At 47.2% G+C, this 22,973-nt stretch overlaps 1 protein-coding gene and 1 long non-coding RNA gene across 3 annotated transcripts in view; one reads left to right on the forward strand and one right to left on the reverse strand.

Annotated features, from left to right (window-relative positions):
• Window positions 1-22,973, forward strand: part of TPCN1 (two pore segment channel 1) — a 42,208-nt gene that overhangs the window by 1,263 nt on the left and 17,972 nt on the right. The window contains exons 1-7 of one of the 2 annotated variants that reach the window (XM_063173340.1): window positions 12,959-13,518; window positions 16,181-16,305; window positions 18,719-18,895; window positions 19,746-19,859; window positions 20,700-20,830; window positions 22,004-22,092; window positions 22,677-22,711. In XM_063173340.1, the coding sequence (XP_063029410.1) occupies window positions 13,428-13,518; window positions 16,181-16,305; window positions 18,719-18,895; window positions 19,746-19,859; window positions 20,700-20,830; window positions 22,004-22,092; window positions 22,677-22,711 (762 nt within the window). In that variant the 5' untranslated portion in view covers window positions 12,959-13,427. Of the gene's footprint in view, window positions 1-12,958; window positions 13,519-16,180; window positions 16,306-18,718; window positions 18,896-19,745; window positions 19,860-20,699; window positions 20,831-22,003; window positions 22,093-22,676; window positions 22,712-22,973 lie in introns of those variants that run through there. The other variant, XM_063173339.1, reaches the window with a different exon arrangement.
• Window positions 3,597-10,750, reverse strand: LOC134427238 (uncharacterized). Its single transcript, XR_010030125.1, has 2 exons — window positions 10,312-10,750; window positions 3,597-3,942 (listed from the first exon to the last, which is right to left on the reverse strand). It is a non-coding gene; the product is annotated as an uncharacterized LOC134427238 (long non-coding RNA).

Here is a 22,973-nt window from a genome sequence, read left to right on the forward strand (position 1 = left end):
GTGTTCTTATCAAAGAATCTGGAGTACTTTTAGACAATATGTGCTGTTCAGTGGGGCATAGCCAGCCTGTGAACACTGGCAGGGGGAAACAGCAGCCACCATCCCTCAGAAGCTTTGCTTTTCTCCTTTGTGCCTTCATTAAAGCCCTCACCCTGCAGCAGGCTGGACGTGGCCAGCAGAGGTGTCTGAGTGTGTTCACACAGTTTCTGGTTGGTGTTACCCCTCGTAGATGGATCTGTGCAGTTTTGTCCAGCACATCCCCGTGACTTCCCCTTGCAGGTGCACACACACAGGTCTTGTGATCCAGCCCTTGCTGCCACAGGCTGAACTTTTGGAACAAATGCTTTATTTCCTGGCCAGGCATCCCTTTTTTTTTACATTATACCTCTGTGCCATATTGCCTCTGAGATTTAATACCTCAAGCATTCCTTATGGCTTCTCAACCCAGGAATTAATTTTGGATAATCAAGATTCTTCCTCCCCCCCTCCTCCTCCTCTGCCACCCCACAATACAGATCCCTGAATAAATTGCCCATTTGACTTTCTTTGAGCTCTGTTTTATCCTTGCTTCATCCCATCTGTTTGTCTTTTAAAGTTTAGCCCTCTATTTTAAGTTAAATGGAAGAGAGATTTCTTCCTCCATCCACGGGTGTATTTATAGGATTCCTTGTGACTAATTTTAATCACTCTTCCCTCTTTTCTTTGCCTCGCCTCCCATCCCTTCAAAGAAGAAGTTGTGTGAGGCTTAACAATTGCTTGAAGCCAGCATGACTGTGTTAAAGCAGAGGCATGAGAATGAATGTATTAATAAATAAAGTTCTCCACATTGAAATACAGGGAAGTTCTTTAGGGACCAATTTTGTGCTTCTTATAGGATCGCTGTGTGGTTTTTGAGAACTCATTTCCTGGCATCCTTCAAATGAAATGTCTCTTATTTGTGTGTTTTAATCACTGTTAAAGTTGGATTTGCTGCAGAAATATAAAGCTTATGCTCTGGAAGCAATGGGGGATGATACAGAACCTTCTGAAGTCAGGGTGGGATGAGGGATTAGGAGGGGAAAGTTGGCATCAACAACTTGAAAGGCACCTTTATCTCTGGGAAGCGGGAAGCTTAAATCAGGGAGGGAGCCCAGTGACAGCAGCACAGGCAAAAGGAAGCTTGTTTAAAAACCAGCAGTGCAGCCCAGCTTTTGCTGTTTGCCTGCACAGAAAATCTGCTGTGAAATGCAGCAAAGTTGTGTCTCGTGGAGGCTGTGAGGAGTCAAATGTGTCCCCTCTGCTCTGCCTCCCCTTGGCTGCCGAGGGCTGAAATGGCATTAACAGAACTGTGGGATGTCACCTTTTCAGCCAGAAGCTTTTATTTTCCAGGGGAAAGGTGTGAGAAGTGCTTCAAAGGGGAGAGAGGCTGCCAGGGTGAAGGTGAGGACACGGGGACAGGGAAGGTCAGGAGGCTCTTTCCTTCTGTCTTTGCCTAAACCCTCACAATTGAATATTCAGAATTTGGAGGAGCAGCTCCCTCATTACTGTGCCTGGCCATCATCAACTCCAGGGGTTTCAATGGCAGGTTGAACACAAAACTGTCACTGAGCTGTGTCCCCACAACAGGCAGTGAAGGACCCCCCATCCTCTTCCAGGTGACACCTGGGGAAAGACACGGTGGCTGTAGCTGCCCCTTGTTCAATCACATGTTTGAGGCTGCTGATAATTAAATCTCACCCTTGCTTTGTGTTCCTGTGTGCACAAACCCCTCTGAATTGCAGTCCATTCTCCAGCCTGTCACAACCATGTCACTGAGTGCTGTGTGCCTCTGGGCTTCAGTGGATCAGCTCTTGTGGTTTTAAGGAACTTCTTGTGCTTTTAAATTAAAAAAAAAAAAAATCTGTCCATGGACTGGTTTTGTTCCAGTAAGGTCTTTGGATAAATGAATTTGTAGTTGTGGATACTTGGTGTTGACTGCCTGGAACTGGAGACGAGTTTCTGGGTTGAAATAAGTAAAAAGAGGGTTTTCTGAAAGCAGGCTTGTTGCAGATGTGAAAAGAAAGGACTGAAGTGAATTCCTTTCCAGACCTTACAGGAGAGTCCTCTCCTGGGTAAGTGGGTGTCTTGGGGTTAGAATAAAAGAGAGCTAAAGGAGGAAAATTGTGTGGAAAATTGCATTCTTAAAGAAAATGTCCAGCTGCAAAAATTAATCTCCCAAATCCTCCAGCTCTTAAGCATTTAATGAGAGAAAATACTTGCATGGGGAGGAATATTAAACTCTGCTTTGCTTGGCTTGTGCTGGGATACTGGATTTCCAGGGAGCTCCCTTCTGCAGCCACCACAAAGGGTCAGAATACTGCAAAGTCGACAGGAATTCAGACCACATCCAGAAAAATGTGCTCCCCGTGGTGCTGATGGTTTTCTGACTGGGCTGGGTAATTTTTCTTTGCAGCTCCAGCAGCTGAAGGAGGCAGGGAGAAGCTCTTGCATCACCTGGATGCACAGTAATGAATGTGAGCTGCCCTTCCCCAGCTCATCTTATCTGAGCATCTCACACAAACCCCAGTTAAGCTCCCCAGCCCCTGCCTGAGGGCAGTGACTAACAGGAGACTGAATTTCTATAGAAGGCAAGAAGGGAGATGTGAGCCTGGCTTGGCCCTTCCCAAAATCCTGTCCTGAGAGTGATGAGAAGCTGCCAGGGTTTAGTGATTTCCCATCCCTCCCGAACTCCTGGGAAATGTTTGAACAGAGCTCTCAAAACACCTCCTAAGTGCAGTGTCTGTTTCCATCCACAAAGGCAGCCTGGATAGCCTTGAAACTCCAGGACAGTGTCTCTCCTTGAGCTGATGGGAGCTATAAACACTAAATGAGTGCACATTGATTTATCCTGTATTAGATCAGGTACAAGATTCTCCTTTGCCTCCTGCATGGAAATTGCTGGAGCCTCAAGTAGAGCTGCAGTGTGTTCAGAGCAGAAAGTACAGCTCAGAGTGTTGTACATGGAACAATGGGATATTGTCTGTTTTCTCACACAATGGGTGATGGCAGGGGGAAAGAAGTCATCTTTCAACTCTGGTTTTTTTACAAGAAAGCAAGAGCAAATGCTCTTGAGGTAAAAATCTAATTATTAGGGAGGTGGGGGAGCAACTGCAACAGCCAAGAGTGATGTTTTCTAGAAGGATTGTTGGAAAATGGGAACTTGTAACAACTTTGAGTGAGGTGCAATCTCACTTTCTGCTGCCTGAAAAGTGAATTGTCAGGAAAGCCAGAGCCAGCCTGGCCTTTTGGGCAGGTGAGTTATTTGGGAAGGTGAATACATGCCTGGCACTGCTGGGGACGAGCAGGTGGCCCAAGGTGTGTGAAGAAAATGAGATTTCTCAGTTGGTGAGGTTGGAGGGGCTGCCCTGCAGTGCTGGGTGAGGGAAGCCCAGGGTGTTGGCAGAACAGTGTGTGCTGGAAGGGGCCCTCTGCCCTTGCCTTGGGACAGTTCCCTGGTGGGATGTGGGAAGGGGCTCTCAGCAAAGCTGTTCCTTTTGTAACTGGCTGCTGGACACTCAGGGGTGCTTCTGAACACAGAGTCTAATTACAGCATTAAAGGATGTTGTAGACACCAAACATGTCTTTAAAAAAATCCTTTACTAAGCCCCTGCTAGACACCTAGGATTTGGAGCAGTTAATATTCTTTTTGAGGCACGTGAATTACCTGGATTTTGATGTGTTTGGTAGCCAGTGCAACCTGAAGTGACAGAAATCTCCTCTGTGTTGGATCTGGCTCCTGAACACGTTTTTGTTGGCAGTGAGAGGGTTAAACCTGTCCATGTATTCCACAGCTTCATCCCATCTGGTCATGGCATCACCTCAGAGAATCCTGGAATGGTTTGGGTTGGAGTGGCCTCAAAACTCATCCTGTTCCACCATCGTGCCATGGGTGAGGTTTCCAGGTGTAAAACAATTCCTGAAGGGCTGAGGAAGCAGAGAACAAACACCTGAAGCACATTTCCCACCTCTGGGAAATGCTGCAACCACACAAACCCTTGGGACCTGTGCTGCTTGTGGAGGCATTCTGGCTTTGCTGCCTTTGGAGGAAAAGAGGCATTTCAGGAAGATTTAATAAATCCTGCAGGATCTGTAGGTTTTGATCCTTGTGTGGAAGCAAGGGTTGTTCCAGAGGGGCTGAGGCACTGGGTCAGAAATGCTGCAGCTAATTAAGGTGAAGGAATGAAGGGGATGAGGGAACAAGCTTGCTTTGGACCTGGCAGATCCCAAGATTTCTGACAGCCAGGCTCTTAAACAGCCTTTTGGATTATCTGGTGCCTTTCTTGGATGCTGTGCAGGATATTTCCTCACGTCATGGCCCCTGGTTCTACCAATTTGCCTTTAATTAGTTCCAGCAGCAGCAGCAGTGCTTCTGCTGCTGCCTTTAGAGGTGAAACATGGCCAGAGCACAGGACTGGGGGCTCATTTTGGGGAGCAGCTCCTCCTTGCACCTAGGGTGAGTCAGGTAATGCCACTGTGGGTCACAATCTCACCTGGGAAGTGCTGATTGCACCTGGTGCAGGAGTGGACAGGCAGGCTTCATTCCTTTGTTAGGAGGAGGTGCTGTTTTGCATTGCTGTGCATGATTCATTTTTCTTAATATGCACCTGCTTAAAATTTATAGAGAGTGTATTTTTTTTCCAAAGCACGAGTGGTGGTTTTGTGGTGGATTGTTGGTTCTGCCTCTGAAAGTCTCATTTCTCTGACCTAACAGCCTTGCATTCTGCAACTTCTGCCAGGGCTCCTCTAATCCTTTCCTGGCCTAGATGACTTAAAATGAATGTTTTAAGCAAGCAAAGCGAAGCAAAAACTGCCTCTGAGATGAGTGAGGGGTGAAAATCTTGGAAAGGGAAACGAACACCCAAAACATAAGGAGATTATTGTTTTCTCCTTCAGTACAATTCGTTTCCCTGGGTGATGAGCTCTGTAAGCTCAGAGGAAGGAGGGAAATGCTGCTTTTTTAGAAGATATTTGGGATCTTTTGCCATGATGTTAGAAATAATGAAAAATATTTCTGCTTTGAATTTTCCTCTGGGATCTCACTTGTCCTGAGAGCTCAGGTTTGAAGGCAGGGCTGTGCTCAAACACTTGTGTAGAGCTGGTGCCTTTCTTTGATGAGAAGGAGCCCTGTGTTGTGCAAAGCTCAGCAGCATTTGTGTGGAGACATTCTCACCGTGGCTCTGTGGTGCCTGCAGGGGAAGAGCCCCAAGCACAGTGAAGCACCAGGAGGTATTGAGGGCTGCAGTCATTGTGGGTATTTTTTTCCAAGCCTTGCTTGTTTTCTGAGCTCTGCAGGAGAGTGGTTGGCACAATGCACACGTTGTGTGTCTCACAGTGGGATGCTCTGTCAAACAGAATCTCTGCACTGTTGACTCTTTCACGCAGAGAGAGAAAAAAAAAAAAAAAAAAAAGAAAGAAAAAAACCCAGTGATTTTTGTCTTGAATGCCCCATGCTGTTCAAATCTGAGCTGGTAACTGCATCTACAAGGTAGAGAAGACTTGGGGTAGTGTTCCATTATCCTGGAGTCAAATGGTTCTTTCTCCTTTGTCATCTCCTGCAGCACTGGGCATGGAGATCCCCTCACACTGTAAATCCAGGGGGGATCCTGCAGAGGGGGGCAAGGACTCTGGAAGCTCCACACTGCCTGAAGATGGGAGTGATGACCTTGATGCTTTGAGGGATGGAGCCCCCTGCCCTTTGTGTGTCTCTTCCCTAGAGCAGAAGAGCGGGGTGTTTCCTCCCTGAGCTGACTGCTTTCATTGGAAAATGTGGGATAAAGCCATGTGTGGTGTCATCAGGGGGCTCTGCTTTTTTTTTGAACAGGTGGTCCTGGCATTATAAAAGATGTTAAGGAGTTTGAAAGTGTTGGAGCTGCAATTTTCAATTGACAGCTTTCCAGCTCGAACCGGTCACTCCTCAGCCACCACAGCTGACTTGGAAACATTTGGCTCAGGAAGCGGAACAACAGTTGGAAACAAACAGTGATTAGTTTTTTCATGGCTTCCCAGGGAACGCAGCACTTTGTTCGTTTTCCCCCCTCATTTTGTGGTTCCTGTGGATTTTTAAGGCACTGTAGATGCAGGATGTTCACTTTAGCCAAGCCTGCGTACTGGCAGATTAAAATGAGCAAAGGCTGAGCACGCTGAGTTCACTCATCATAACCAATATGATGCTTCTCAGAACTTCCTTTGCCCTTGGTATCTTCACTGAGGAATCCTGCCTGCTGCCGTCAGCCCCCCTGCGTTGAAATCCCATTTTACCCATTTCAATGCTGTAAGAAGTGCTGTATAAACTAAACAGGAGCATCTGGGAAGTGGTTAGAGTTGTTGTTGATTGCCTTTTCCTTATTGCCTTCAGGGGATTTAGGCTTGAATTTGCTGGAAGTAGAATTTATGAGGCAGAACGCTCCATTTCTGATCCTTAAGCTGGGGAGAGTGTGGTGAATTTGATCGGGCTCTCCTGCTGCCTCCCGTGTCTCTGGCTCTTGATCTGCACCTCGCAGGGCTCTCCCTGTGTCTTTACCATAATTGCTTTTTGCATGTGGAGAAGAAGGCTGCTTTTCACATGGCTGCTTGCTTTCTGGGAGCTGCAGGAGCAGGGTTGGGGTTTGGGCCATCTGTGAGTGGTTCTGCAGGATGCTCAGGCACCTGTGCCTCACCTGGGGACACCAGAGGTGACCTGGTGTTGGTCACAGCAGCACCTTGGCCTTGGGGACAGATCCTGGGCATGGCAAGGGGACACTGCTGTGGTTTGAATCACACTGAGGGGGTTTGGAGCATCCAGTGCTGCTTTTTCTGGTGATGTCTGTTTGGAACAAAAAGCTTTTCTTCACCTGCTTGTGTGTGAGGGAAGAAAATTTAGTATGCATGTGTCTGCACAGCTGTGTTAAACCCCCTGGTTCTGTGGGGCTGGACAGCTCAGCTGCACTTGTATTTCCCACCTAATGTGTGTGTGTTTCTGTATTGCCACTTGGGAATGCCTGTGGTTTGTTCCAGCTATCACTGTTTTTGCAGAGAGAGAGTATTTTCATTATCCCCCACAGATCTGGGGAAGTTTATGGCACAAAAGCAAAGTGGATTTCACTAGAATGCACCAATACGTTCCTGGTCTTCATTAACCAAATGAAGAATTAAGACTTAAGGAATCAATCCTGGAAGTGAGAGCACTAAGGAAAATTTTGACATTTGGGTCAGGGGGGTGAAGTGACCCCATCAAAGCCCTTTCTTTTCAAATACCTGGCTGGTGGCAGGACCTTATCTCTAGTGGTTGTGAAGGAGAAGACTGAACATTCAAAATTTTCTATACTTTGAGGCAGCACAAATGCCTAGAAAACAGAAATGCTCATGGAAGCTTTAAAACTGTTGGAGAGGCAGCAAAAAGTTATAGTACCAACATGCCTGGGCTGGCTAGCACAAAAGGTAATCAGATATGTAGATAAATATATATCAAATGAAGGAATAGCACCTGGAGTGGAGGAAAATCCTGAAGAGAATTGTGGTCAGCAGAGTTAAAGGTGCTCTAAAGGACTTGAGAAATAAAAAATCATATTAAATGGTTCCAGCCTGTCAGGAGTTCAGGGTTTAACACTCCAACAGTGTTACAGGGAAGCTCAAGAAATACTGAATATATTCTATATTTGCTGAAAAGCCAGATGACACAGTCATTGTATGACCTATTCTTCCATCCCCACACTAAATAGAGATTAAACAGCTGATTCTAAAGGCTGGCATTTAAAAATCAGCAGATGACTTTTGATTTCTGCAGCTGAGGCAGTCTGTACATTGATGAGAGTGACTTTCTTCCAGAAGGTGTTTTGCACCAGGCAGGAGATTGCAGGCCAGCCAGCCAAGATTTCCAGGCAAACAATGGGAAATCAGCAGCAGCTCTTCTAAAATCTGGATTCAAAGGACATTTTTTTTGTGTGTTTGGAAGACTTTTGAGTCAGAGTTGTCCATTTTCTGAAGCTGTGGTTCTGTATGAGGGCTGTAGGACTTGAAGCAAGGACCAGTTGAGGGAAAATCAGCTGTTCAGCAGATGCCACATCAATGGTTTAACTCCTTCCTTCCTCTCCAGCCATTAAATGCAACCTCCAGTTGCTGCCAGCAGTGGTTTCCATAAATGTGCAGAAGCCTTTTTTCCTAATGGAGAACAGCTCCCCAGCTCTGGGGGCTGGGGTTTTCCCTGCTTTTCCCTGCTCCTTTACACGTGTCTTCCTCTGAAGTTGGCAGCTTCTCTTCCCTGTGTGAGGGACAAGGCAGAGGAGATGTGGCAGTGTTGTATTTCAAAGGAATCAGCGTGGTGGAGTCGTGTTCTGACACTACAAAACACAATTACCTCCTCAGCATTGCTGCACCACAGCAAATAACTCTAATTGGTCTCAGCCTGTCATGGGAAGATGTTGGGAGTTTGTTATTTAACTTTTAAATTTATGTCATTTTCCTGCTATCCCTCTTTCTTCAGGGAAAAAAGGTCAGTAAGGCACATACCTTATTACTGCTTTCTTCATTCTAGTGCTGCTTTGGCCCTGCTGGAGGTTTGTTACCCAAATTAATCCTGGTTTCTCCCAAAGCTTCCTCTCTGCTTCCCAGTGCTGAATTTGTGACTTCCCTGGGGAGCTGCTGGTGGCTGGAGCTGGCAGCCAGTCCTGGCACACACTGCTCTCCTTTAAAAGGCCAGATTGCAGCTTAATCAAACATCTTTCCAGGCTGCATCAGGGAAATCCAGAGGCTCTGCTTTGGAGAATTGAAATGAGGAACGTGCTCTTAAACTGCTGACATTGTGTTGTTACTGGAGCCAAAGCAGATCTTTAATGTGTTAAAAGCAGGAGACACTGGTTTCCCTTTTTGGAACAAAAAGAGGAAATTCCTTCATGTAACAGGATATGTTAAAGAAATGCTAGAGCTGAGGGACTCTGATATTGTCTCTTTCCATTGCTTCCTCCAAAATTATGAATTAGAAATGTGTGTGTGTGTATTTCATGTCTGGCCCCTCTCTCTCTGCCTTAGGCAGAGCTGTCTCTCCTGTTTTTCCTTTTTGGTTCGGTTCAGCAAAACCTTAACTGCTTCCAATTGTTTTTTCCATTCATTAGTTGTTCCACAGAGCCCCTCAATGACTCAGATATTTAATTCCAGTTATGGTATGATTTTATCTCAGTGTGTGTGAAGCCTTTGTTGCTGTGATACGATCGGAGTGATGAGATTATGGAGCAGATTGGCTGCTGAAAGGATGGATAATGGGAGTTGTAGGTGATCCTTCTGTTGTGGCTTTGGCTTCTCCTTCCTGGTGCTGTTGTGGTTCATTTGTTGAGATAAGAAATAAAGGATATGAAACCAGCAGCAATTTGGCTTGACACAAGTGAGGTTCTTAATTATAGCTTCCTAATGCAGCCTTTCATTTTGTGGGACTTTTACTGAGTAAAAATGCTTTGGATTGGACTTGGCAGCTCTGTTAAGGCAGGAACTCCTGTGTTCCAGTTTTATTTTGAAGGAGTGCCTGTTTCCAGCTCTCCCTGTGATATTTCATGGACTCTCAGATGCAGGAGGGTTTAATCCCACATCTGTCAGGAGGCAGCTTTGTGGAGCAGGGCTTAGACAGGGGGTGGTCTGCATCTGTCAGTTCATCTTCAGCTGCTGAAGTCTTGCTAACCTAATTATGGATTCCAGACATCCCAAAAAGGAGGGATCTGCCCCTCTGCCTCTTGCTGCTATGTATTCAGGAGTGAAAGTTGTCCCAGGATCAAACAGTTCCTGGCCAAAACTTCCCACATCATATTTCAAGAGGAAAAAAAAGCTGGAGTGACTCAGGGATGAGATCAGAGGAGAGCAGGTGTCCTGGGGAGATGAGGCAGTGAACTGCACAGATGAGCATCTCCAACCAACAGAGCTTGGCTGCTGTACATGGGGAAAATTATCCTCATCCTCATTTTCCTGGAAGTCTTTAATTTAATTTTTTTTTTATTCTTCCTTACAAATGTCTCTGTCCCCAGGAGGGTGGTGCAGGAAGTGGTGAATCACCACGACCCTTTTCCTGAGCCTCGCAGCAAAGGGTTAACTGGCTGTGCCTCACTCAGAGCTCCCTGGATGGAGCCAGGCTTTCTGCTGGGGCTAAACCATTTCCTACCACGCTCTAGCTCTTCTGGCATGGTGCTCCTTTGTGCCCAGGGGGTTTTCCATGTGTGCAGTGCAGATGTGAGCGAGGATGCAGCGCTCCCCTAATTAAACAGCGCCGCCCATCAGCTGTCTGCCGTGCAAGGAGCACGACTGAGAAGAGGCAATGATATAGAAAATGTGACTTACCATGCTGAGGGACATCTGCTCCTCCTTCACGAGGATTCAGCTCCCTGTGGTGATGGAGGCAGGATGTGAGTTTGTGTTGCTGCATCCTCGAGTCGAGGCGAGGACGGAGTCGCCTTTCACCACTCACAGGAAGTGCCAACGTCCGTGTTTTTTAAAAAAACTTTCCTGTCTTAAATAGGAAGCTGAAGTGACTTTATTTGTTGAGCTTCACAGCAAGGGAGTGCTGTGAGAATACAGTAAGACAAAGAGCCCTGAGGCCTTTGCATGTGTTTCTACTGTGCTGTTGTCTCCAAGGAAGAGCATGACTCAGTTACGCTGGCTCGGAATATTCTGAAGTAGATTACTTCTCCTGTAGCAGAAGGGCTTGGCACTGCTCTCTGTTGGAGATGCCCTTTTTTCCTAGGCAACAAACTGACAGCAAATTGTTTAGACTTCCCCATGGCTGTTCTCTTCCTTCCCACAATGAACCAGGACAGGCACTGAGATGTTTTGGGCAGCAGGGACCAGCCCTGTGATGCTCCTGTTGGCAGGGCGCTGAGCTGGCAATCAGGCAGAGATTTCCCTGTCGGTCTGTCTGTCTCACCTCTGAGATGTGTGGCCAAGTGCCAGACCAGCTGTGCTTTCCAGGCAGCTTTTTTTCTCCGGGGTAGGTGAGCCTGGCCTTGAAGAGACAAGCCCATGTGTGTTTGTGCCTCAGTGCTTGCAAGGAGCAGTTTCTTATCAGCCTTCTTGGAGGACAGAGGGAAGATTTATCCTCTGCAGGTGAAGCTGCATGGCCTGTGAGCCATTGGGAGGGAAAATGCCATCATTGGTGCTGGGACAACTCCAATACTTGACTAAAATCTTGGCTTTGGGACTGAAGATGCCTGCACAGATTGTATTGAGGAAGGATAGGCATCTACCTTGTTTCCATGTTTTTTTATGGATTTGCGCCTTCTGTAGTGAGTGTTCAGCTGATGAGAGCTTTCCAGGAGAGAGGAATGCTTCTGGAGTGCTGTCCTTCTCCTTGTCCATCCTCACCACAGCCTCAGGGAGCAGCTGAGAGAGCCAGAGACCTCAGCCAGCACAGGGCTCCTGGGTGTGAGCTCAGGAGATCCAGGAGCACCAAGAGAACCTTTGATCCTGCTGGGATCTGCCTTCTTCCTTGGGCTCATGTTCAGTGCTGTGGGATTCCTGGTTATGTTGATACTAAACCAAAAGCTTGTGCTCTGTGACTGAGTTTGGGAATTACAGATCCAGTGAAGATGGAGAAATAGAGACGGTTATGGCAGTGAGGAATGCAAAGCCTGAAAAAAATTGCTCCAACTGAATGGTAGAATGGTAAAATCATGGAATGCTTTGGATTGGAAGGAAGAGACACATTTTTGGAGAACAGATTGCTCCAAGCTCCATCCAGCCCTGAACACACTGGTGTCTGGAGCTGCCCAGCCCACATGCCTGGACAGTTTGACCTTTCCCCCATGCAGGAAGTGATGCTTTCCTTCCTCTTCCCTCTTTTGATGGATCAGGGACCTTGCAAGGCCACGTGGATGAAGATGTGTCTGTCTCCAAGGCTGTGTGTCCTTGGCATTTCTGGTTTTGCCTGTCAAGAGAAACATTACTCACACACGGAACTCACTGGAGCAACTTGCATATTGCATCTTACACTGACTCCACACGTGATGCATGAACAGTGTGGATGACAGAATAAGGATATTTTTTGCTGATTTAAGTCACTTCTGCCTTCATATGTTCTGTCATCACGGGTGTACTTGCTAAAATAGCAATATCTGGGCAAGATGGAGACTTATCATCCAAACCATCCTCAAGCATTTAGGAGAGCGCCCTGGGAAGTCCAGTGAAGGCTTTGGAGGCGGGCAGTGAGCCAGTGAGGGAATCTCAGTCTGTTTCAGTGCAAGGCCATAGAAAGTGTGTGCTGGCTGGCAGGCAGAACATCTGGCAAGCTGGCTAATGAGAGCCAGGCTGGGGGAGCTCCAAGGCAAATGGAAGAGCTGCCCTGCAGGGCTGGTTTATAACTCTCTGAATTCGTAGGAGGTTACTAGTTTGTTGGAATTTTGAAAAAAATTACTATTTATTTGAAGAAGTGCAGACATCAAAAACCAGGAATTCCAGAGTGACTTGAGTTTGATGTATAATAGCTGCCTGGGAAGGGTGATTTATCCCAGCCTCCTGTGGATGTTTTCTGTCCCTTATTCTCCTCTCAGCTCTGCCCTGGAGATCCCCCCTGGCTGCATGAGCTCCTCTGAATGAGAGGAGTTTGTTTGCTCTCGGCCCATGGAGAGTTTTTCCTTCCCCTAAGCAGGGAATTTGTTTTGCAGAGGGAGAGGTTTGGGCTCTGGAAAGTTTATGCTCCTTCTCTTTCTTCCTTGTTTTTTTGTTTTTTATTGTAATGATGACATATGGAAACTATTTACACAGGAGCATGCTCGGCTGCACTGAATGGAAATGCTGGAGTCCCGGCAGTCTCGTTCTGGATGCCTTGTGTAAGCAGCCAGCTGGTTTTGCTTTTCCTTTTTTTATTTTTTTTCCTCTTTCCCCCCCCCTCTTTTCTTTTTTCCCCTCCCTCCCTGCCTCTCTCTGCTTTCAGGGAACGCCTGGGATAAGTTACACAAGTGTAAGGAAGGAAGCTTTGCCATCTGCGACCGGCTCACTTCTCTTCCTTTGGCGTGCCCCTCACGCCGCAAACTTCACCAAATATCTGTTTTCTTTTTCGTGCTGGAGATCCCTCGCTGTGCCTGCTCAGCACTTCCACTCCTCTCCCCGTTAGCTCATCGTGAGCAACTTGTGCTAAATGCCAAAACACGAGAGCGCAGCGCATTCGCCAGCACCACGCTTGTGCCTGGCAGCTCCTCGTCCTGCAGCTCAACCTTCCCAAACCTCACCCCGGGAAACACCCCGGCAAAGGATCTCACTGCTCATCCTGCAGCTCGACCTTCCCAAAGCTCAGCCAGGGAAAGGATCTCTCACGGAGCTCTTCCTCGGCGGGGAGGAGGGGAGAAGGCGCTCCCTTCTGCAGGCAGCCGAGCGGGATCCCTTGCGCGGAGCTTTGCCCCGAGGAGCAGCTGTGGGAAGGCAGGGGAGGCAGGAGCGGCGGGCTGCGAGCACCGGGGGCTGCCATGCAGTGGAGGGAGCTGCCCGCCATCTACCTCGAGGATCCCGGGAGCCCCGTGCAGAGATCCTCCTATCTCATTGAGCTCCGTACTGATGGTAAACGCCGTCGGGGATGTGGTGCAGCACGAGCGGAGCCGAGCTTGCATTAGTCTGTGTCATTGTTATCATGGGAGCAGCTGAGGAAATTAGCTCGCTGGAGGGCTGCCAAGCACACAGTCAGAGGGCTGCTCTTGGAATTTATTATTATTTTTATTATTATTTATGACCCAGATGATGCTGTTGCCTCAGGGATGCTAGATCAACCTTCTGGTACCTGATGGGGAAGGAGCTGATCCACAAAATGCAGCTCCCCACCGGAACACTGGCGTGCCTGTGCTGTTGTCTGTGCCTGGTTTAGACAGCAGGAAAGCATCTTGATTTCTAGAGCTGTTTTTTGGTTCTGATTTGCATCTCTTGAGTGCTGTTTGGTATTTGCAACCTTGGTCTCAGAGCTGGGACAGCTCTCCTGTGGGAAGCACAGAGCAGGGTCCTGTCCTGGGTTTTGCTGGAGTGTGTCTTTTCCTAGTGTCTGTCCTTTCCATAGAGGTTAATTTTTGCAAAAGAGCTGCTTCAGGGTTAAAGGTGATTTTGGCATCTTTGTCAGGGTTAAAGGTGATTTTGGCATCTTTGTCGGGGTTAAAAGTGATTTTGGCATCTTTGGGCAGGGTCCAGTGTGTTGGTGTTTGGGTTACTGCTACAAACCTTTGCTGTTTTGGTCACAGTGTGTTTTGATCCTCGTAATTGTTGTATATTCTGCAACGTAAAGTCCAGATTCTGATGAAGATATGCTCCTCCTGTAACTATTAAGCATCAAATGTGAAAAGGTTTTGCTTTCAGGCTGCAGTTTGAGGGAGTCTGTCTTTTTGAGACACATCCCCAGCAAAAGCTTTATAAATAATAACATTTAAGAACTTTTTAGAGCTTGCAATATAACGCTTCTGATTTTTGCATATGGCTGTCATCTCTTAGTTAAAAAGCAGACAAACCAGAAGGCTGCCATTCCAGCTCCATGGATAAATAAAAACTCCATCATTCAGGTTTTTTTTTTTTTTTTTCCAAGAGCTGTGCTAAATCAAGGGGTGTGGGGGAGGAACCGGCCTCATTCAAACATTTGTCCAGATTTTGAGTGGTATTTTAAGGGTGTGGGGGAAGCAGGGAAGAGAAACAGGCTTCGTGCTGCAGAATGCTCAGCAACCTGAGTGTGCAATCTGGAAGGTCTTCACAAACCCCAGAGAAATGTTATCTTAATTTGATTTGGGGGTGGAAGAGGCAGCTGTGGCTGTGCACTGGTGAAGGGGCTCTGATTTCTTCCCACTCCCTGCCTCTGCCAGCAGCACATGGTGCCATTTCTCTTGGCGGGTGCAGAGTTTTTGGCATGGGCTCCCTCTCCACTCCAGAGGGTGTTCTGGAGAGACTGAATCAGTAATTCATCCAGGATTATTTTGTCACAGCAAATCTTCAGCAGGCTGTCATGAGAGGGGAAGAGAACCTCGTGGTGCTTTTTGCCCACTCTCAGATAACAACTTTGAACACAGAGGGAACGAGCTGCCACACCACAGCTCCTGTGCTCATAAAAAAAAAAGGGGGAAATCAGCCCTGCTGTGCTGGCAAGCTCAGTTTTACATGTACCCACTTTGGGAACATGAGGCACTGGAGGAGGGAAGTCTCTTCTGAGAGCAGGAACAACCATGTGATGTGGGAAATGTCTGAAACTCTGAAGAACTGAGAGTATGGCTGGCTCCACCACAGGCCCTAAGCAGGTGTCACTGTTGGGGGTTCTCTGCTCAGTATTCTTTGTCAAAGGTAAAATAAAACTCCCAGTCCCAGAAGAAGAAACCAAGTGACATTCCCTTTTTGTAGAGTAATTGTCTTCTCGCTTAGTTTTCATCTGTCTTAATAGCACTGAGGCTTCAGAATGCAAAAATGGCAATTTTGGAGTTTACATACATGCCCTGTATAACTCTCCTGTGGGAAGGGCACTGCGGATGTGTAGCTCTTCTTGGGAGTTGCTGTTTTGCAATTTAATTGTTTTGGGGTATTTTTAAACAAAATCTTTATTTACAAAATCTGGTTCACATGTTCAATATGGTATTGTTGTGTAGTTCTTTGCTGGTGAGAAGGACAGGCCCTCAGAAATGTCAGAATTAATGTGTGCAGTGTGAACAGAAAATTCATCTTGTGGTTTGTTTGCATCAGAGGGGTGTCAGTACTCATCAGCACCTCAGAGTGTTGATGTGTTATTTAGTGAAGTGCTGGGAGAAATGGGGCTTTCTGCTCAAAATACTGACAGCTTCTCTCCTCACTTTGGTGCCCCATGGCAGGGGCAGTGCTGTGTCCATCCTTCCATGGCCTCTGCTCCAGGGATATGTGCACAAGCTTCCTGCTCTTCCTGCTCCTTCAGCAAACGCTCTTCTCCATCCTGGGAGGCTGGTGGCTCTTACCTGCCTGCTTGTAGATTGTGCTGCTGATAGCAAGCTTCAGGCATGACAGCACACCCCCCTGAGCCAGGAGAGCTGCTTGCTGCACTGAGTAGGAAGCTGTCTCTTCCGATGATCTTCCGGGAGCATCCCCGTGTGCGAGTGCTGCCTTTGAGCGTCTCTCTAAAGCTCCTACCTGCCAAGAGTCAATTTGTCAGTGTGCAGCTGCCACTTCCCAGCTGCTGTGGCTGTCTGTGATCCCAGAGCCCTCCTGATGGCTGATCCCTGTTTCTCTGCTGCAGATGGAGGCAGCTACGACGTGGTCAGCGACGCCTCCAGCCCCGCGGCCAGGGAGTGCTGCGCCCAGCAGGGCTCTGCCCGCCACAACTGGGAGATGAACTACCAAGAGGCAGCCATCTACCTCCAGGTGAGCCCTGCTGCGTGGGGGGACAGTGCTCTGCAGGAGATACACTGGTTGTTGGCCATGGGAAACAAACAGCTTCTGTGCTGGGGCTGAAAATTCAATGCATTCTGCTTCGGGAGTGGGGCGGTGCTGGGGGCACCTCCAGGTAGGCTTTGGGAGTCATTTGGGGCAACCAACAACAAAATACCCAATCCTGTCCCAAGGGCTGTGCTGGCTGGGGGTTCAGCACATGCACAGTTCTGCCACCTTGGCATGGAAGTTTTCTGCAGCTGGTCACAGATTGCCATTTCAGTTGGTCACAGATTGTCATTTCTGCAGTCACTCCAGGGGGAATGGTCAGTGCTCTCCTGTTCTGGAAATGCAGGTCCCAATCCTGCCTAGGCCGTGGGATGGCCCAATTAGTGTCAGTCAAGTCCTGCAGGTCATGTGAGGCACAAGAGAAAGCAGAGGTCTTGATTTCTACAGGATTAAAGGATGCTGGGGTTAGGATCAGCCCAGAAGTGGAATTTATAATATTTAAAACAACGAAGAATCAAACCCCACCCATGCTTCAGTTAGCAGAAACACCATCCTTACTGCAACAAAGGGTTTGCTTTTTTAAGGTTGCTGTGCATCTGGTGTGAGGAATTAGCCCCCAAAATTGAGCTTCTCCCAGAGCTGTCCAGTCTGAAGTGGTTGCTGGTTCCGTTACTGTCCATCCTTCCTTCTCTTCCTTCCCTTTCAAAACTCTGGGGTGCTTTGGACCCAGCAGGTTGTTTTTTTTTTTTTTTTGTTTAAGCCACTTCAAGGTGATAAAAACCATTTGTTCCTCCGTGCTCTGACCCCACAGAACTGAGAAATCTCACTTCTGAGATATTTTAAACCAGTGTAGGCTGGACCTTGACAACACTTGAGCTCTGTGGTGTGACAATGGCAGGGTGGCTTCAGCCTCCATCCCAGGCTTTTGTTTAAACTCCTGATGATTGGAGCAGCTCTGCAAAGGGTCATTGAGCTGTGCAGCTCTGATGGTAATGGGCACAGCAGGTCTGGCCCTTCGGATGGGGATGATTGCTGCTGCTGCCTTCACCAATGGCCACGGTGACACTGTCCTTGAAATGAAGTAGAATCAGTTAAAGAGAGTTCTGTGAGCAGTGGCTGCAGGCAAGTGTTGGGTCTGGATAGGAGGGCTTTGCTGTCCAGGCACGTTTGGAATTGTTTGGCTCCCAGGAGGCAGGCTGTTTGTCATTCCACAAGTGTGTCCTGCCAGGGTGGATGGAAAGGACCCTGCTGATCTCAGCCTGGGCTCTGTGCAGGGCTGGCTCTGTCCTGCTCCAGCCCAGCTCTCTGACCCAGCAGTGTTTGTTCTGAACCCCAGTGTGAGCTGGATCCAGTGAGACACACTGGGAACCCTCTCCTGAGCGAGTCTGGGGAATGCTTCCCTTCCTAAAGGAGAGTTCCCCGACCTCGTTATCCTTTTGCAATCACAGCTATTCTGCTTTGATAGTAATAGCTTGGCTGTCCTTGCAGTAATTGCCTGCCTGGGAAGATGTTAATTTAAACAAAACCTCACCACTTCTTGTGCATCTGTGTGGCCCTGCTGGGGAAAAGTGATCTCTTATGACAGTTCCCAAGAGGCAGCAAGTTTCCTGTGAGTGACAAAAGCTCCTTTGCCAGAACTGTTGACTCGAGAAAAAGAAGAAGCTGTCGGGTGGTTCTGATAAAAACCCTCTAAAATCTCCCCAAACTAAGTTTCATCCTAGGGGTAAAAATAGTCACGATGTAGCTGTTTGAAAATCAGTTGTAGGCAAAGTGTTAAGATGGAGCATCTGACCTTTTAATGTTAATTAAGCTTTCTAGTTAAGAGGGAGTGACAAATCAGCATAGAGACTTGTTAATTTTGCATACAGCCTGTCTTACATTCCTGAAGCAGAAAACACTGTGTGTGCTCCAGTGTTTTCTCCCAGACATTTTGCAAGGCCAAGATAAGGAGGAACAACTGTCAGCCAGGTGCCCTGGAGCTTATCTGGGTGTTTTCGTGTTCTGTCCTGGAGAAGTTTAATCAAATAAGTCTGTAAACATGTGGAAATAGTTGCAAGTAAATGAAGTGCTGTGTTTGTGTTGGGATGTTGGCTGAAGTTTCTTTGCCTGCCTTTACAAACTCTCCCAGCTCTCTGCCTCATTGTGAAAAGGCTCAGGGGTTTCTGAAGCAGGAGTTTGTGGGTATTAAAGAGTTTCATTACTGAAATGTGGTTATGAGCAGAAGGGGATGTCCCGTGCGTGTAGAGTCCATTCCTCAATAAACACATCAACAACAGGCTGTAAATGGGAGTAGTCTGTTGGGAATTGTATCTAATCCCTATAAAAATCTGCATTCTTCACTCTTTTATAGCACCAAGAGTCAATAATGCTGTTCCCTCCTTTATTCCTGCTGCCCTAGGAAGGAGAAAATAATGACAAGTTCTTCACCCACCCCAAAAATGCCAAAGCACTCGCTGCCTACCTCTTTGCACACAACCACCTTTTCTACCTGATGGAGCTGAGCACGGCCCTGCTGCTTTTGCTGCTGTCCCTGTGCGAGGCCCCAGCCGTCCCCATGCTCCGCCTGGGCATCTTTGTGAGTACCTGGCCCTCTGCAGCCTGGGGAAGAGGGAAATGGTGGCTAAACCGAGAGGAAGGAGGAGGCAGTAAGAGGAAAAAAATCCACCTGCTTTGTTCTGTAAATGGTTGACAGCAGATAGGCCAGACAGCAAAACTTCCTTTTTCCGTCTGATCTAGGCAGACCACGATGAAAGTGATACTCATTTTGTGTTATCAATTTGTGCAGTTCTTCATTTAGTAACAGAAATTGGTGGGTTTTTCCTTTTTCATGAGATAACTCAGCAGTCTGTGGGCTTTGATGAGGTGGTTTCAAAGCTGTTGTCAGGGCTGGTGTCATTACCCCATCACCACCACTGGTTCCTAGAACACAGATCGGGACCTTCCCTGTGATTATCCAGAATGTCTAGTTCAAGGAAAAACCCTTCTCTGTATAAACTCTTCCTGCCCAGAAGCTCTCCTTCTGTGTTCCACTAAAAAAAATTACAGTCTCCATCTTTTTTCAAAGTGTTTCTGCTCAAGTTATTGATACATTTGAAACAAAAGGCCGAGATATCAATAAGTTTTTTCCTGTGTTGCTCAAGCCCAGAAGGATTTCAGGAACTTCTGGCCTGGTACTGCTTAGAGAAAAACTGCCCAGGCTTTAATAAAAGCACAAAGCAGTAGATATAGAAATTTTGAAATAGATATAGAATAGATATAGAAATTTTGAAAAACACTGCTATGTTAGCTGTAAAAGAGTGGCTTGGGGTTTTCCTGCATGCCACAAGGCAATGCTCAGACTGCTGTCAAAGCCAGCTGCTCCTTGGAAAAGGAGGGGCAGGAGTGTGGCCTGTGCTGCTGTGCTCACCAGACCTGTGCTGCGGCAGGTCCACGCTACCCTGGAGCTGTTCGCGTTAATCGTGGTCGTCTTTGAGCTCTCCATGAAGATGAGGTGGCTGGGCTTCCAAACCTTTATCAGGCACAAAAGGACTATGGTCAAGGTGAGTTTTCTGCTTGATTGTCAAGGTTTCTCCTTTAGCAACTCCAAGAACCAAAGAGCCAGATGCAATCTTGACCTGCACTGCAGCAGGGTGATGTAGCTGCTGTGTCCCAGCTGCTGGGTGATTCATGTGAGATCCCCTCAGGTCTCAGAATCTCTGCTGCTCACAGTGACCCCAAAATACATTAGAAAGTCTAAGAAGGAGTCAGAACTCTTGTGTTCTTGTTCTCAAGGTTGTTTATTGTGTCTTACCTATAAAATGCTTTCTCTGGCCTGCCGAGGTCCATTCAGCAGGTCAGACAGAGGCACTCTGCCTGCCCCTAGGGTGGTGTTATCTTTTTATACTAAAAACTACATGTACATTATTTACCATAACTTCCCACTACCTATCACCTATGTTAGACAGTGAGCTTCTACTCTAAACCAATCCAAAAACCAATCACCCAGAAGATGGAGACTAGGAAGAAGGAAAAAGGACAAGGCATGCCCAAATTCCTCTAGGAAGAAAAAGGATAAAGGACAAGGCACACCCAAATTCCTCCATCTTGGGGCCCCAAGCCCCCATTCTAAAAACCTCCAAAATCTATTTTTTCACCCTGTGACAGACTATTATTCTACTTAAACTCTTTTGACTTGTAATTCTTCATATAAAGGTGGTAATTTGCTCCATGGGTCAAGATCAAAGGCACAGGGCTCTGTGCCAAGGTCTCTGAGCTCCCTGGGCAGGGCAGCCAGAGGGATGTCCTGGGTTCCAACACTCAGGGACACCTCCCGTCCTTCAGATGTGCAGAGGAGCAGGTGTTGAGGCCGAGCTTTGCCTGTGATCCCCCCTGTCTTGCAGACGTGTGTGCTGTTGGTGCAGTTCATCGAGGCCATCGTGGTGCTGGTGCGCCAGACCTCGCACGTGCGCATCACCCGCGCCCTGCGCTGCATCTTCCTCATGGACTGCCGCTACTGTGGGGCTGTCAGAAGGTGATGCTGGGCTCTGCCCTCGCTCCTGGGGCTGGGCTGGAGGGAAAGCGCTCAGATCTTGGAGTTGGGCATGGGTTTTGGGTCTTCAAAGAGATGGGAGATGTTGTTAGTTGTTGTAAAGTTGTTTATTGCGTGAATACGTCAGTCTCGAAGAGTTCGGAGTATTGAGGTCCGTGCTAAAGCTTCCTGGTATAGAGTCCTGATGTTCTGAGCAGCAGCTAGCAGCTACTATCCCTCTTTTCCTTCTCCTTTGCACCCCAATACAGATGGTTTTTATTCATAAATCATCCAATGAGCTGAAAACACAATTTTAAAACATTCTTCCTATCTGAGCTTGATTCTAATGTGTGAAAGCAGTGTCAGTTCTTACCCAAAATCTACACATGTAGTTCTGTCTGTTCATGCAAATAGTTCTGTCTGTTCTATCCAGAAATGCAAGCAATGTTCTGTTTTCATTATGCGTAGCACTAAGTTAATTTTGTGAAAGGTAACACTACTGAACTTTAAACTAGACTTTAGAGCTTTCACTAGTTAACACAGTTTCTTAAGACACTTAAAATATATTTCTACTTACTTAAAACTAAAGCTTACACTTTTACTTCATTTCTGTGTGGCTTAATATATTTCATTTTCTCTAAAGGTTCCAATTTAATCCCTGCATTCCTTTCTCTCTCTGAGGGACTCAGAGAGGCTTCTATTTCATGCATTCCAACAAAATCCTGCAAGCATCCAGGGAAAGTCAGTGTCTTTCACTGGCATTTGTGTTGGAGATGGTTCCACTGTGAGCTAAGTGTGGATGTGCTGGTGGTGCACAGGGCTTGGGTGTATAAACCAGCTCAGAGAGACCAGCCCAGGGTGTGGCTGCCCTGGCCCTGCTCCTGGGCTTGCCTGGAAGCTGCACAGTGAATCAGGGCTGGTCTTCAGTCTGCAGAAGCAGAGCTGACAACATGACATTAGTGTTGTTTGCAGTACCTGAGAGCTGACTGCAAAGGACAGATGGGTAGCTTGGAAATGATCCTAATTTAGCAAGCTTTCTACTTTTGATCCTTGGAGGGAGTGGGAAGAGAGCCCTCAAGTGTGGGGGGGTGGTGGTGGGTTATTTTCTTTCCCCTGACAACCTGGAGGAGTAAATGTGCAAATTTTAATTTATTAATGTTTTCTCTTATTTTTCAGAAATCTGCGACAGATCTTCCAGTCCCTCCCACCATTTATTGACATCCTTCTCCTCCTGCTTTTCTTCATGGTGATTTTTGCTATTCTGGGTGAGTTGTATTATGGGTGAAGAAGTGATGCTCTTAACTCTTAACCACTGATTGTCCAAAAGCAACATGAGCAGCCTGGATGAATGTAAAGCTGATCAGATCCAAAGTGTTGCCAGCATCTTCCATTTATTCCATTTCATCTGCAGTCTTCAGGCAGAGTTAAAACATCCAAAACATCTGAAGGCTGAGTATTTAATTTTGAGACAAAAGCCCTTTTGACCTCTTCCAGAGCACAGTCAGTGGTGTGTGTTTTCAAGCTCTGCTTCCACCAGCTCTTCCTCAGTGTTAACACTTGATTCTGCATCCCCACAAATGCATGTGTCTGGAGTGTACCTGCTACAGCCCAAAGCATTCCCAGAAAGTTTATTTTCCAAAAGGAGCAGGGAAATGCCAATGACATCTATTGGCAAATCTCTGTGGAAAAAGTCTTCCAGATACTCCCATCCTCAGGGTGTCAGAGAGGATTTGCTGTTAGTGGGACCTTCCCTTTGGGAACTGCTCCACTGCTCAACATTGAACTGACTTTATTTTTGTTTGTTTTTTCTCCTTTCTCTCCTCCTCTATTTTCTCTGCTGCCTCTTTAGGTTTTTACTTGTTTTCTCCTAACCACTCGGATCCAGTGAGTATCTTGATTTTTTTTCATTAAGAATTCAGCATTACAGTGCAGTCATAGTTTATTAAACCATGTGAGATCAAACACTGGCTGCTCCTGGCAGTGCCACCCTGCTTTACCCTCTGTGGGGAGGAAGACTGTGGAAGAAGCTTCCTCCAAGAGAGGATGTCCCAAAGGGAGCATTCTCAGAGTTGTTCCTTGTTCTTGGTGCCTTCATTCAGCCAGAAGAGCCACCTGCCACTGTCCCCAGGGGAGGAGGTGTCTGGGG

This window comes from Melospiza melodia, chromosome 20 (genome assembly GCF_035770615.1).
Source record: "Melospiza melodia melodia isolate bMelMel2 chromosome 20, bMelMel2.pri, whole genome shotgun sequence".
Taxonomy (NCBI): domain Eukaryota; kingdom Metazoa; phylum Chordata; class Aves; order Passeriformes; family Passerellidae; genus Melospiza; species Melospiza melodia.